A 15,426-nucleotide genomic window follows, 5' to 3' on the forward strand; every position below is an offset into this window, starting at 1 on the left:
CAATACACATGTACAATGTATTACATATGCATAACAAGCTATATTTGGGATGTTTTAATATCCAAACAAAGTCGAAGTTGAGCTTTTTACATGTTCTTGCACTAGGTTTTATTCATAGAATTAAATTTGAAATATAAATTTATCCGGCACAATTAAAATAAAATACTAATTTGAAAATTTTATAGTCAAAGGTTTTAACTTTGTAATGTTATGAAGGTTTTTATGCACGTTTATCCCTTTGCTGCATTTCTTCCTACTAGTATGCTTTTGAAAACTTTGGCCATGTGTGATTCATTCTTTGACATTTAGTACCACTGATAACTAAATGAACTTACTTAATTGATAGATAGCTGCTTCCTTGATTTCCATTTCTAGATATTTCATGTGTAAGTTCGATTGATTACTCATGTATATCATACTTTTGCTGATATTTAGTGATATACTGTTTGTATCAAGTCAAGAGTGCTTTATTAAAGATACAAATTTAGCATTGATGTGATTGGTTAATGTAATCGATGGGGATTTTTTTTTTCGACAAATGTAAATAAATATCAATTATAAATTGTACAAGTCCAGATTTCTGATTTACCTTAACTGCTGCTTTTTATACTTTGTAAGTGTTCTATTACAATTACATAAAGACAACATATTTCTCAAATCAGCTGTAGTGATAGTTTAATTGTTTCGAAAGCTCTGTGTCAAGCCACATCTTGAGTTGTGAAACTGAAATCCTTTCACACAAGACTCCTGAGAAGCCAAAGTCTTTCTACACAGGACTGCTGAGAAACCAAAATCTCTATAATACAAGACTGTTGAGAAACCAAAACTTCTCTTCAAAAGACTGTTGAGAGACCAACATATCTCTACACAGGACTGTTGAATGGATAGTCATAAAGGGCTGCCATGCTGAAAGAAAAAGTCAATAATTAAATTCAGATTGATTAGATCACATGGTGACGTCATATCTTTAAATGTCTTCGCGTTTATAGAATAATTTAGAAGTGTGAAGTTGAATATATTTTTTTCGTTTTTTGTATTTTGCTATAATGTCACCAATTTTGGTTGGAATCATATTTTTTCTTTATAGCATAGAATGTACATTTTTCATGTGTTTCGTCTATTATTGTTAACGTTTAATCTTGTATACTACATATTATTGTTGATGTTGTGTTGAACACGACACAATGTATGTTATTATTGTGATATACTCACGCTTCGGTTTTAAACATCCTTATTCCTTTGTCAATTCCTGCAATAGCGGCCATATCCTCTGGTGAAAGTTTAAAATCGAACACCTGGAAACATTGCAATATCATAGTTATAAAATGAAATAATATAACTTGTGATCTCTTCTCTTTAATGTGTAGTTTAATTCATGCCAATACAGTATCGACATTCCATAAATAAAAAGAAGAAAACTTTTTATTTATTTTAAAGCAATTATGAATCAAATACTATCGGCTTATCTTAATCACCCTTTTTGGCCCGGATGTTAACTCGCAGAGGGTCTTATTCACTAGATATTAATATCACATAGTGTATGTATGTTACAGTGCCATTTTAGTGTCAAAACAAGTTTAAGACTCTTGTTAAATTTTAGAAACATTTTATAATAAATAATTAAAAACACTGATTTATCATAAAGAGTAAATTATAAACATTTATACAAGACTGTCCTCAATGCTTAAATGTGCATTTAAATAGTCAATTGACCAAAACAAGTAAATTGTATATCCTATTCCTGTAATGCTTCTGAATTTTGTTTGCAGATAATTAGTAAAGTTCATCATACGTTTCCATTCTGTTGAATTCTGCTTGGTGTTACACTTTTTGGAATGACTATGATATTCCTCTGAAGTGAATTCCGTAAAAGGACCTGTGAAAAAACAACAATGAATAACAATACCATCTGAGGGTTGTATAGCACAATTATAGCAATACCATCTGAGGGTTGTATAGCACAATTCAACCGTTAATGTGAGAAAATTCATATGTTTTTCAAATATTGCTATTTCGACAATAAAAATAAAATCTACCTGAGCAGGGGTCTTATTGTACTTCGTGGCCAGTTTCACAATAACAGGATCGTTCAACAACACAGGAACGTCTGACTTGTCTGTAACACTGTAAAAAAGTAAACGGCGTATTATTACAAGATTGATTTTTTTTATGTTTGCAAAAACAGTCTGATTCCGATTCTTTATTAGTTGTGTAAGACACATCGAAGAGTAGACATACAATGACGCAACACATGTAAGTAAATGTAAAGGCACTCCTTTAAAACGCACGTAACCCATGTAACGCACAATAATAACCACATATTTTAGAAGATTTAGATATCTAACAAAACGAGAAAGTACAGCAGTATCAGACCAAACAGATCCAACAATCCCACCATTAACAACTGGTGGAGAAAACAAAACGGACGACCTTTACCTTCAAGCCCCCACTCGAGTAACAGGCGGAGATATCAAATAGACACCGTTATATTGACAACCCCCACCGCCAGTTCTATATGTCTGTGATCCTTCATGCAGCTTGTGTTGTTCGACTAATCAAGATTTAGTTCAAAGTATGATGTCTGGAATGACGTGGTGTATGGATCAATATTTCATTGAAAAGACATCATTGTTCTACTAGAAAGACTTCGATAAAGTGAAAGAAGTACTACTTCAGCACGATAGCCTGATTTAACACAATTATGCAAAGTTTGATGACAAGCTATAATTTCCAGTATTTTTTTGTTTTGTTAGAACTGAAAGTAACTCCGCTAATCAAACCATTTTTGATTCTCAACCAATTTGCAATACTGACAGAAGTCTTTGTTAATTAACTCACAATGCTGCCGATGCCCTTCCAGGGGATCCAATAGGACTGTACGCCATTAACGGCATGTTGTACTTTTTCATGTACTCCTCAAGTTTTGTCTGGGGGAAGTAGGCATGGCACTCGACCTATAGTAATGACGAAGTAATGTCAGCACATATATATCAAAGTTTGACAAATCAGAAAGCATCTTTGTTTTGTATGGGTAAATGCATGGATGGTTACTTTCATACGATAACTAGTACATAAACCAATAAATCGCAAAACGTAAGTTTTCTCTCTAACTGGTTTGTTTTCCTTATGAATATAAATCTAAAGCAACCCAGTTCTTAAATAATGTCCAAGGATAATGCTCAAGTTGTTTTTCAAAATATAAAGCAGCCCTGTAATTTAATAATGTCCGAGATCATTGTTTAATTTACTTTTACCAAATCTGAAGCAGTTCCGTGGTTAGATAATGTCTGAGGATATTCTTCAATTTACTTTTAGCAAATCCGAAGAACCCCAGTACGTAAATAATGTCCGAGTTTATGGTTCAGTTTACTTCTCCAAATCTAAAGCAGTCGAGTGTTTTAATAATGATAGAAATTAATAAGCAACAATTGTGAACTCGGTGACAAAATAATGACGGTACGTTAACATGACGCTATATGGTTAACAATATTCACAACAATGTATCGTGTCATTGTGTTGTTATATATAGTCAGTCATTAAGAATTTATGAATTCCAACGAAACGGATTGTTTGGACGAAATTTGTGAAAAATATTCCCTTTTACTTTGTCTCAGGTATATACATGGATCAATAGTCAACGATCATATAGATGTCACACAATCTGTACAAATAAAAAACATAGTTGATCTTGTGAAACGGCATAACAATTAACATGTACAAATAGAAATATATGACTTTGGGAAGTATTCATGATTCTCGACATGTATCAACAAGCTATTGTATTAGAAAGCGTACTTGACCACTATCAGTATGTTGACGCCGGGCGTTGCCAGAAGACGTGTTATTTAACCTTTAACAATACGTTATGATTGGGTTGTCTCAAAAGGCGTGTCGTTCGACATGTAACTACATATCAATGATTGGGGTTTTTCGCAGATGCCACGACATTCGATCTGTAACAAAACAATGTGTTGGGTCAGGAGACTTATACACGATCTGTACAGATATTCATTCATCGTAGTCCTCTGTGTGATTGTGTATTAGTTAGTCACCTTGTTACATGACGTTGATTGTCGAGCGTCATATTAACGACATCAAAAATGCCTCATAGCTAAAATTACCTGACTGATGTTATAAAACTACGCATGCAAACTGAATACATATATGTATATAAGTGCAGATATCTGTAATTTATATGTATATACCTGGTTCGTCACTGGCATTATGCGTGCGACCTTACGAATTCGCTCCAGCTGTGCGGCGTTCAGATTTGATATGCCAATACTTTTGGTCTTTCCTTGGTCGACGAGCTTTTCCATTTCCTTAAAGAATTATGAACATTTAGTAAAGCTACTTACAAAATGTAATAATTATGCTTTTTTTGAAAATTAGAAAGCACAATGAAGTACAAAGGCAATACCCTAGAACACGACCAGAAGTATAGGTAGAATTGTACAGAACTGAACAGATATACAGTAACCCCACTTAAAAACCAATGAACCAATCTAATTTAAACATGATGCCATATACTCAAAGTTATCAATTTCATGCTAACCTCATTTCTCGAACTCGCATAGCTCTTCTTACTCACTAGCACTTTAGTTCGGGTTTAACTCAACACGATTCTATGTTTAATGTAATGTACATACATGCGTTATGTGGTACGTCATCGGCTAATAACTGATCACGTGTGATATGAATTGGAGATTGATATATGGCGTATATTAACGTCAAAATAAATACATATGTATCCCTCGAAATTAAAGTAATTTCCAGACTTATACTTATTAGTATAAGGTGTGGGGTATTAGTGCAATGTTTGGTAACACTAGAACTGGGAGTAAGTAAACAAGTAACAGTCGTACCTTCCAAACACCCTCAAAGTCCACTCTGTCTTCAGCGTCAAGTCGGCCATCTTTTATGGGAAATACATTGTTTGGGTCATCTGGAACCTGTGTTTACATAAATAACATACAGTAAAGCCAAATCAACCTACTGGGTTGGGAATTCCTGATGCTTTGGCGAAGCTTGTTGACAGGACATGGACAACACATGTTGTGGTTGCAGTGGCTACATGTATCAATACTCTTAGTAATGACTAGTCATGTGTGGCGACAGCATATAGAAACTTATAAAAACTTGACATTTTATAAATTTGAATCACAACAAAAAAGTAATTGTAATAAAGAATTTTGGTCAAACCCTTTGTCTTAGCTAGTTTTGTATAAATCACCCACGAAAGCACAATTTACTTAATTTGATCGTCCACTATATACCAGGAAACTTTCGCTCAAACATTTCCTCTTCCTTTTTCGCCCTTCACATGTTATTACCATAAATGGTATGCTGTGTACTTGTATAAGCTGTCGTGATAAATGCTTTCTCAAATCCGAAGGGCGAAAAAGGCAGAAGTTAAACTATGACGGAAAGTTTCCGTTAGACAGTGTCTTATTAATATTGGGATATGACACAAGCGATACTAGATATAAATGGGCATGGAGACTACATGATACAGTTATCCGAACGAGAGAATGGCGTTGCTGGACTGATAAAAATATCAGTTTATATAGATAAATGCAGTTACATGTATATACTCACCCTCAATACCATAGGAGCGTGTATTAGGTATAGATCAACATAAGACAGCTTGAGTTTTCGCAGGCTCTCGGACATAGAATGTGCAACATCCGAAGGTCTGGTGTAGATATTGGCGAGCTTTAAAAAAGGGAGATAAACAAGATAATGTTTATATAGTTTACGAATCAACAGAAATTATATTTCTTTTAGTAAATGCATTGAATTCACAAGAAATTTTTGTAAATGGTTACATTCGGAAATAGCATTATATAAAAATAGCTTCAGAATATGAATAGTAATCAACAATTCGAAAATAGCTATATATATAATATATATGGATATTTGATAGGTTTTCCGAGTTTGCGTTGAAATTGAGAATATCAAATTGCGAAATTATTTCAGATATCATGATATTTTATATGTGAATGTGCTTATGTAATAGATGTTGAATTTACTTGACAAATATTAAAGTACCACTTTCTGTAATTTATCAATATTCATATGATCTTCGAATAACTACTCAATCAGCATAATATTGTTCTACATTCCCAGGCAACTATGTATCAAGCTAGACACGTGGACACTAGAATCCTGATTATTATTGAAATTATGAAGCTACGAGAGTATAGAAGGTATGGAGATGCTCCTACTTAACCAACTGGAATGTGAATTTCAAATTAGTGATAGCTTCTTTGGAAAACCACAATAGAAATATAGTCAAAATTGAAGTCCAAATCACCATCAACGGTATTTCTAATAACGTCTGCAAACACTTTATACGCTTGCAAAAGGAACAGGCTTACTTGATAACCAAGGAAACGTATGCAAGACAACGTGTTAGCTACGACTGCTTCTGTATTACTATCTCTCCGAATACTGGTTAATGTTTAACATACGGACCTGTCTCGTTTGTATTGTATTCCGAAATGTTACAAAGTCTAACAGGATTATGAAGCTTGGAGAACAATCTTTTATATCATTTCCTCAAACACGTCTCTTCCATCAGAACATCTGGTTATGTAAACTCTACACACTGCCATACGTCATTTAAGGAATGATTTTTATTTTTTCAACATTTATGAGGTCATAACAACAATGGGTTTATGGACATATTGAATGAATCGCGTTAGCGATTCATGTAAAATATGTCCAAAAACCCATTGTTGTTATGACCTCATAAATGTTGAAAAAATAAATATCATTCCTTATATTTACATTGACGAATCCTTTCAGTGGATCGATATAACAACGAATAAAACAAATAAACAGGGTTTGTTCCTGCTTATACACGGGTGCAACGCAGTGGCGAGAACAGTGTTTTTTCGCGGGGAAATGTGACACTATCGTGAGAGATCTTAGCAACCGTCAACAACAATAACACAACAAAATGTAGTTCCATATTCAATGTTTATTTGTAGCACAGGACACGTGAATACGTGGATATTTCACAAAGCACAGTTCAATAATATTTTAAGATGTAAGAATTAAGCATCTAGTTCGGTCGTTCCGAGTGAGTAGTTTTTGTAGTGTATTACTACGCAGTGTGATCAGGTTACTATCAGTTCCCACGTGCTGAGATTCTATGAACACCTGTGTTATGCATTTATGAATGTAATTTTTGTCAATGGGTCTAAGCATACAGAATGTAAATATACTAAACTAAAGGAACATCGTATTGTCAACGGTTAATACATATATGAATATGTTTGTATACTTAAACTATTTTGAAACATGTTTGGTAAAACACGACAACGGCAAGCAAACGTGAGGATTAAAACAATGACAGTGAGAGGGCCTTGTTGACAGTATATTTGCTTGATTTGGTGGATTTTGCAGCAGACTGTTGGCATCCAAATGACAACTAACAGTGGCCCTCTTCTTGCTGCCTTGGTATTGTTTTCTTATTAGGTACGTGTATTGACGAGCTTAACAGGACAGACATATCTGAACAAACCTTTCCAATATCTTAAAACTTCACGTCCGATGTACCGATGACTTTTGTCATTGATAACAGGAAGTTGTATCAATCACGTTGATCGTACATACCCTTCCCTGGAACCTTTAAATAAGGATACATCAGCTGCTTACCTCGATCATAACTAACATAACCAATAAGGACGACCTACCACTAACCTGTTCAGTAAGCGTCATGACGTCGATTTTTCGATCGTGAAATTTGCTTGTCTACCTACGGTGTTTACATATGTACATGTTTAAGTTGATTTGATATTCAACTGTTTTTTCCCGAATAGCCTTGACAAACCGTTCACATAGGAGCTTGCGGGGTGTATGTTGATGAAGACTATGGTCACCATCACAATTTCATTGACAAAATATTCTACTTACTTCTGGAATTTAAAGTTCCGAAATACTTTGTATAATTGTTCATGTTAATATTTCCTTTGTTCTTATATTTGTTTAAATTGGGATAAAATTAAATTCAATTCAATTCAATTTTAATTCGGAAAGAAACAGTTATATTTTACCTTGGAATAATTTGAATATTACAATTTACCTTTTTTGACAATTTTTCCGCGTCATCACTTGGTCAAAGAAATTCGCTATTCATAAGCTTTCTAGCACACCGGTTCGTTACCTTTGTACAGATGAACAATTCTTCCCTTTTCAATTTTCCAACTTTGAATGTTTCCTCTAGGACTTCGCCTATTGCATCCTCGTTGAGGTAGTTGTAGGCTGTATCAATGAGGCGGTATCCAGCATCAAGAGCGGTCCGGACGGCCGTCTTCACTTCTTCGGGTTTACTCTGAAGATGTTTTAATCGGTGTTCTTTGTAAAGTGATATTCAGCAAGTGTGTTCATTATTAAGCGCACATGTTTTTAACAGCAGAGTGGACCAAAATGTTCTTATGTTCCAGTTGTAGAAAGGACAAAAAAGTAGTGAAGAACATTAATCGTGAGTTGACTTCATGAGTTTGCTATTAATGTGTCAAAAAGGAAATATGTTTATCTAACGAATATTTGAAAAAAATCCAGAAAGGAATTACAAAACAATCTTCATACTGCTAGCAGGAAAAACTCAGAAATTAAACTCCCAATTTCATCTTACCTACAATATAGTGGCTATATTTTTAGGTAAGAAAAGTATATATGAGTATGGAGAGAGGTACTTTCATTAAACTTTTAGTAGATATCACAAATCAACCTAGTAGGATAAAGGTAACGTTATGAAACTACACCCACAGCCTAGTTCTAATCATTCGGAAAAAACCCACAATAGTTCTCGGTTGGGATTAACACATGGAAAATATATCAGAACTTGAGACACTAAAGCATCACTTAACAATTATTTATAAAACAGGCTATATAGGAGTGCAAAAATTGACGGGTGGTTTATTTCCTTCAATCAACTAAACCAATAAAATCAATGTGCTATGCCTTTAAAATCACATTATTACGACGAATGAATGTATCCATTTTTTTTGACAGTTGATTTTAATTTTTAGAAATAATTGTTGTGGTAAAATATTATAGGAATCTCTCTACTCGACATTCAAGCAATGTTGTTTTGCACAATCGCTTCGAGCAAATATTACGTTTTATTATTCGTTGTTTCGCTACTAGTATTTCAAACAACCCGTTTTGGAAATGCTAGAGTGAGAGTCGAATTTGCTTAAGGATAAACGGGAATATATGGATTTGATGTGCTGTTTGTTACTTCAATATATTGGCAAAGGGTAAAAGGTAAGAGACTTGACCTCAAATAACCCTTAAATCAATAATATGAACACAGAATGAGGGATGGCCGATAACATATCTTGGGTAACTCGCAAACCGCACATATATAGAATGTTGTAAGTTAAAAGTTTAGAGTAGGGTTATCCAGGGTAGGTCTATCTCACTAATATCGCGTCGCTTAGTCAAAATTTAAGATTGATATTGTAAAAATACCATTCGTTTTATAAACAATTATCTATGTTACAATAAACATCATTTGATCTGAGTTACGTTATCATTTGAGTTAGAAGACTTTAAGCATTCACATATGAAGGAAAGTGTTGAACAGCTTGTGAGTTTTTTCCACGATGACAGTTTGATGTAGCTATTCTATTCAGTCTCGTTTCTATTAATTTAAAAAATACGTTTCTTTCAACGATATTTGTTGTTTACCTTGGTCCAATATTTGTTAAGGTCTCATTTAATTATTTTTTTAACAACAATAGTCATACCACAATTACAATACAATACAATACGAAAACACGTCTCAGTTCCTGCTACCAAGTATAAAGAGAGTCCTCTTACCTGCCAAGTTCCAAGTCCAAACAATGGCATGGTCTTGCCATTATTAAGGGTAACGCGCAGGGTGGATATCGACATATTTCTCTGTCGGTTTGTTTGAAGAAGTGAGCTGTTTTCAGAGACACGCTATTTATTGTAAGCTCAGTGACCCTAGATACTGTCACTAGGACAGCGTCAGTATTTAGACCGTAGCGAGATAACAGAATAGCTGGAGTAAATCAAAGGATTGCCCAAACCCGGTTTGTTCTTGATTACTTTAACATAAGTGAATCTGATGAAATACCAACACAAGCGCACATCATGGTTCAAATCAAGACTATCTGTATTACAGTATTCGAGACTAGCACACGCAATGTTATAAATTATGAAATACGAATATTTCGTACCAAAGATTTCTAATATTACGGGGCATCACTGAATAAAACAGTATCGAGATTCACAGGAAAGTAAAAACATTAGGCATTTGTTTTAAAATTTGTTTTATTCAAATTTTGTTCGACAATACATCAAAGTACATGTTTTATAGAACAGAAAAGGAATTAAAAACAAGTGTCGTGACACTTATGTAAGTTTGTTACCTGCTTAATAATCAACTTTTCAACACTAGCTACAGGAATGAAGTTATACAATGTATGTACAACAGAACAATTACGGGAATAGGGGAGGGGGTAATGGATTGGTAAGCAGTGGAAACCAAGAATGAATTACATATCAATATACATGAGATCATCAGATGGTAATATCATATTGCTATATTGCAATGAGTATGTGGAACACGATTCTGTAAAATATAACTATGCAATAGTAGGTGAAAATTTCAGCATTGCTGTAAATGGACACTCGATAAAGGTTAAAATATATATGCAAGTTACATAGCATAAATTACCACTAAATCAACTATTGACAAAATAAGTATGTCACAAGGCACCGCCATGATTATTAAAAACGTTGCAGTTCACATACTAGCCATCACACTTATCAAATATAAGTCCATAAATCACTTTCCCGCCATGTCCCTGGCACGTCCTGCTCTTTCAAGGTAACACATCACTTTGTCAATCTATCATAAACATGGCCAGTAATTAGTGACATAATATGATATAAAGAAATGCAATGGCAAAATCACTGAATAAGCATATCAATCTGAATACATTTTTAAAACATAGTAGTTAAACGAATGCAACACAACATATATATATATTAGCGCAAAAAAGAAACTGTGCATTCCTAAAATGTGTTATAAAAATAAATGTGTATAACGTAGAACAACAAGGTTTCCAGGGACAATTTAGTTCCGTTCAGGAGTGACGTAAACACAGCAGGGGTCAATACTGAGTTCACAAAGTTTATACCTCGTATGTCCACCGTTTGCCTGGATGCAAGCCTGGCAACGTCGACGCATGGAACCTATCAAACGGTTCAAGAATGCTTGTGGTATGGCATTCCAGATCTGTACCAACGCTGCAGGCAAATCAGCCAACGTCACCGGTTGATTAGGTAATGCCGGTGATCTGAGCTTCATTTCATCCCAGACGTGTTCAATGTGCTACAGATCGGGGGATACAGCAGGCCAGGGCAACATGTCAACGTTCTGCTGGGCCAGAAAGTCCATAGCGACACGAGCTGCGTGTGGCCTGGCGTTGTCCTGCTGTAGCGTAACGTGACGTTGTTGCCTTTGCACGAATGGAACAACGTGGGTCCGGAGGATCTCGTCACGGTAACGTAGCGCGTTCAAATCCCCGTTAACAACCACCAGAGGCGTTCTCCCGTTTGCTGTGATGCCGCCCCAAATCATAACGCTGCCTCCACCAAAAGAACGACGTTGTACCACACACGCGTCACGGAAACGTTCTCCAACGTGACGATACACTCTGGAACGGCCGTCACTACTATCCTGGTGGACTCGTGACTCGTCCGTCAACAAAATGCCTGCCCAATCCCGTCGAGTAAATCGCAGATACCTTCTGCATCAGTCTAGACGTGCTACACGATGACGTGGCAGAAGAACTGGGCGGATTGCAGGACGTCGCGGACGGATAGCTCGTTCACGCAATCCGTGCAGACAAACTTGCCGTTTGGAAGCGATTTCTCAAATGGACAAGCCGAATATGGTTGTCCTGTTGACGTGACGTCACACGTGGACGTCCCGCACGAGGTCGATAGCCGACGTGGCCAAACTGTTGATGTCGTCTCCACAAATCCCGGATTGTGTTTCGATGGACATGAAAACGTGTAGAGACAATACCTGCTTGAAGCATACCAATAATCCGGAGGCGGTCATTTTCATCGAGCCTCGGCATAGCATTAATCACAAATTAAAACGTTATAATGCTGTTTTTACTGTTCACTGGTCTCAACAGAGTGACCCAACAGTTGAAAAATAAACTTTCATTGTCGAATTGGATGGCTGGACGAGAAAAACGTGCAAACTGGTCAACGCCTATAGAGAGCAAACTGCATGGGAAAAACTTTCAATGACACACGGATAGTGTGTATGTGTCATACTCGGTCATGTGTGTAAATTTGAATGTATATACAGTTGGTAATACATGTTCTATAACAATTCTCCGCATTCTTTTTTACGCTAGTATATATATATGTCAAAATAAAATTGTAAAAGGACTATTCGTATATATTTGAAATCTGTTAGTTTTGAGTATATGATTTTAGACGGCTAGAACAATTGTAGTGATTTCTTGATGGGTTAGAGAGTCATCACCAAAGGATTAGTAGATAGTTGATTCGGCAAACTCAGAATATGATGTTGTCTAAGGGCTGTATATTTATTACATTTAAGCAAATAGTGGGTTGAGTTCTCAATGGCACCACAGGAACAATTCGGTGATGGTATGATGTTTTTCATAAACAAGTGTTCTTTTAGGGAGCTACATGACATACGCAGTCTTGCGTGGTAAATTTGACCCAGACGTGAACCCTGAAAGTAGTATGAAGGTGGACATGCTTTACTATTAGATTTCAGAAAGGCTTTTAAATTGGAAATGGAAGGGTTATTTCTAATATGTAATGGAAGAGAATTCCAATTGTTTACAGCAGATGGAAGAAATGCATTAATATAAATATTTGCTTTACAAAAAATAGGTGTCAGACATGACGGGTCAGAAAGTCTGGTGTAATAACTATGAACATCACAAACTGAATTAGGTAAGAGATTATAGAGATACTCTGGAGTATTTTGATAAAACATTTTATGGAATTGTAACAATTTATGATTGAGTCTACGGTCTATTAATATATTCCATCCAACTTCTGTATATAGTTTGTCTAAGCTTACAAGTTTAGTAGAACCTGAAACAATCCTAGCAGCTTCCAAATTAACATTCTCTAGTTTAGAAATATATTCTTTGGGAATGCTATCCCAGACAGTATCAGCATATTCTACAAGTGGTCTAATGAACGAAAAATATATTTTTTGTAATGTTTGCCTGTCGAGTTTAAATTTTAGAGATCACAATATTTCATTTTTAAGAAAAAAAAGATCTTGAGTTTCTTGTAGATAGACTATATTTTATGTTTACCACAATTTATTTCACATTGTAGTGATGTGGGTAAAGAAGCAGCAATATCTGTGTACACGGGCATCCTATTCAATCCTTTAAAATTAATTTGGAACTGCATGTACCTTGGATCTTCTTGCATGTCATTTTGAAATATAATACTGTATTCAAGTTTATTAAAGTTCTTGAAACATTTGATGCGTATGTTATTTTCACTGTTGCCAAAATATTTTTAAAAATAAAACAGATTAAAAAAGGGGGAAACCCTGTACTTCGTTATTCAGAAACAGAATGTTTGGAGTCAACTTTGTCTTACATTTTTTCTATTTCTATTTGTGAGGTAAAAAGTATCTACCCAAATGTATCAATAAGTTTAGCGTATGTGTAAAGGATCTCCACTTTAAATCTCGTTACGTGTAGTTATTCAGGTCAAGTTAATCAACTTCTTATCCAATAACATACACCCAACACTACGTCAACACCCTTTTATGTTTCTGTTTTTATTCTTTTAAGCAATATCTACATAATTAATATTTTTAATTATAAAACAAAATCAAAATACACTGAGAGAAGAAAAAAGCAGAAAAATGTTGGTTATGAGTAATTATAATATGTACGTATTTCAAGTCTTTACACCTGGTAACAAAATCATTTAATAGTGACGAGCCTATTCAGCATACATATGACTGAATGAAATTGTAGGCATTCAACTTATGAACGCCTGAGTGTATGAGTTGAATTTTGGTTCGCTCTGTAAAAATGCATTATCCACTAACACCCCAGGAAAGACGATATCACCAGATACATTTGTGGGATCGAACAACGTTACACGATGTGCAGTGAACGCGCGATGTGCGTACGGTGTGTGCACGATGTGTGCACGATGTGTGAACGATAAAAATCTGGACGGATATTGCTTGCGCACATTTGTCCGAACGAAGGACAAAAGTTGTGCGATGACAATCGTGGTCGGTATAAATTGAGGAATGGCTTAACAATATATACGGTTTCGTGTTTAAACATATAAACTTGATTGTTTTAGCATGTTTCTATATTCTAACTACATATATAAGCTGATATTTCTATACTTTCTTAAACTTAGAAATGGTATTTCGGTGTTTTTTAAACGATCCAAATCGACACATGTAAAGTTATAACATATATAGACACGCGTACGATTCCATATACAGGTAAACACAGCTACTTTGTACATGTACCTGGACCGTAGTTTTCCCCACCCGGGGCACCTTGTCAAGGTATGGAAATCCAGGTGAAAGGGAGCTGTAGACCAAAACAAAAGCAAATAACAAATACTTAACGTCTGGTTGTTTTTCATAACAGTCATACGGTATCATATATCGACTCTCTATGTCAGGCACAGGGCGCCAGGTAAAACTCCAGACGCTCATCAAATTGTTATCTACCTGTTCTGTCACCTGGGAGACAAACCCATTCTTAACAGTCTAACGATCACTGTAATATTGTGTAACACGCATTGTAAAGTTGAACATAGTTCTATAATTATGGGAAACTTATAAATACAGTGTTCATTATTCCATACGAGCCTTCCTGATTGTTTTTCATTTCGTAATATTGATCAACAAATTGTACCAAATCGCATATTTGTGCGGAGAGAAGCGCACAACGGGGCGAACGATTGTTAAATCGCACAGTTGTGCGCACCATGTGTGCACGATGTGTGCACGATGTATGTACGATGTGCGCATGCTGTTTTTGGTGCGTTGTGCGATCACACAACTGTATTATGTCTTCCTCTGTTTAAAAAACATGATCCACCAACACCCTAGAAAAGTAACAAGATATAGTATCGTTGGCTAGTCAATTTTGACGTCATGAAGTAAAGGGAAACTGTAATTTGTTTGGCAACATTTTAAACGAAGTCTGTTTGTACATGTAAATAATGACGCATTCCTGCCAAGATTGGCTATAACTATAAATGATGGTGTTATTTCACTCTATAACAGGTAAGGTATGTGTTGGTGGTATAGTGTGTTACACTGCATAGCAAGTCCTCAAAGTGAGAAAAAAAAGGGAAGTGACAACATCACAAGGCACA

At 35.4% G+C, this 15,426-nt stretch overlaps 1 protein-coding gene across 1 annotated transcript; it reads right to left on the bottom strand.

Moving 5' to 3' along the window:
- Positions 1–658: 658 nt before the first annotated feature.
- On the bottom strand, positions 659–9,957 carry LOC110463476 (alcohol dehydrogenase [NADP(+)] A-like). The gene is made up of 10 exons (XM_021518094.1): positions 9,838–9,957; positions 8,174–8,341; positions 5,599–5,715; positions 4,866–4,952; positions 4,206–4,322; positions 2,839–2,954; positions 2,037–2,124; positions 1,793–1,876; positions 1,213–1,295; positions 659–906 (listed from the first exon to the last, which is right to left on the bottom strand). Exons 1-10 carry the CDS (start codon positions 9,910–9,912, stop codon positions 864–866), a joined length of 978 nt encoding a protein of 325 aa, XP_021373769.1. The 5' UTR covers positions 9,913–9,957; the 3' UTR covers positions 659–863.
- Between the last annotated feature and the right edge of the window lie 5,469 nt (positions 9,958–15,426).

The sequence above is a fragment of the Mizuhopecten yessoensis genome, unplaced genomic scaffold (assembly GCF_002113885.1).
Source record: "Mizuhopecten yessoensis strain PY_sf001 unplaced genomic scaffold, ASM211388v2 scaffold10911, whole genome shotgun sequence".
In the NCBI taxonomy this organism is placed as follows: domain Eukaryota; kingdom Metazoa; phylum Mollusca; class Bivalvia; order Pectinida; family Pectinidae; genus Mizuhopecten; species Mizuhopecten yessoensis.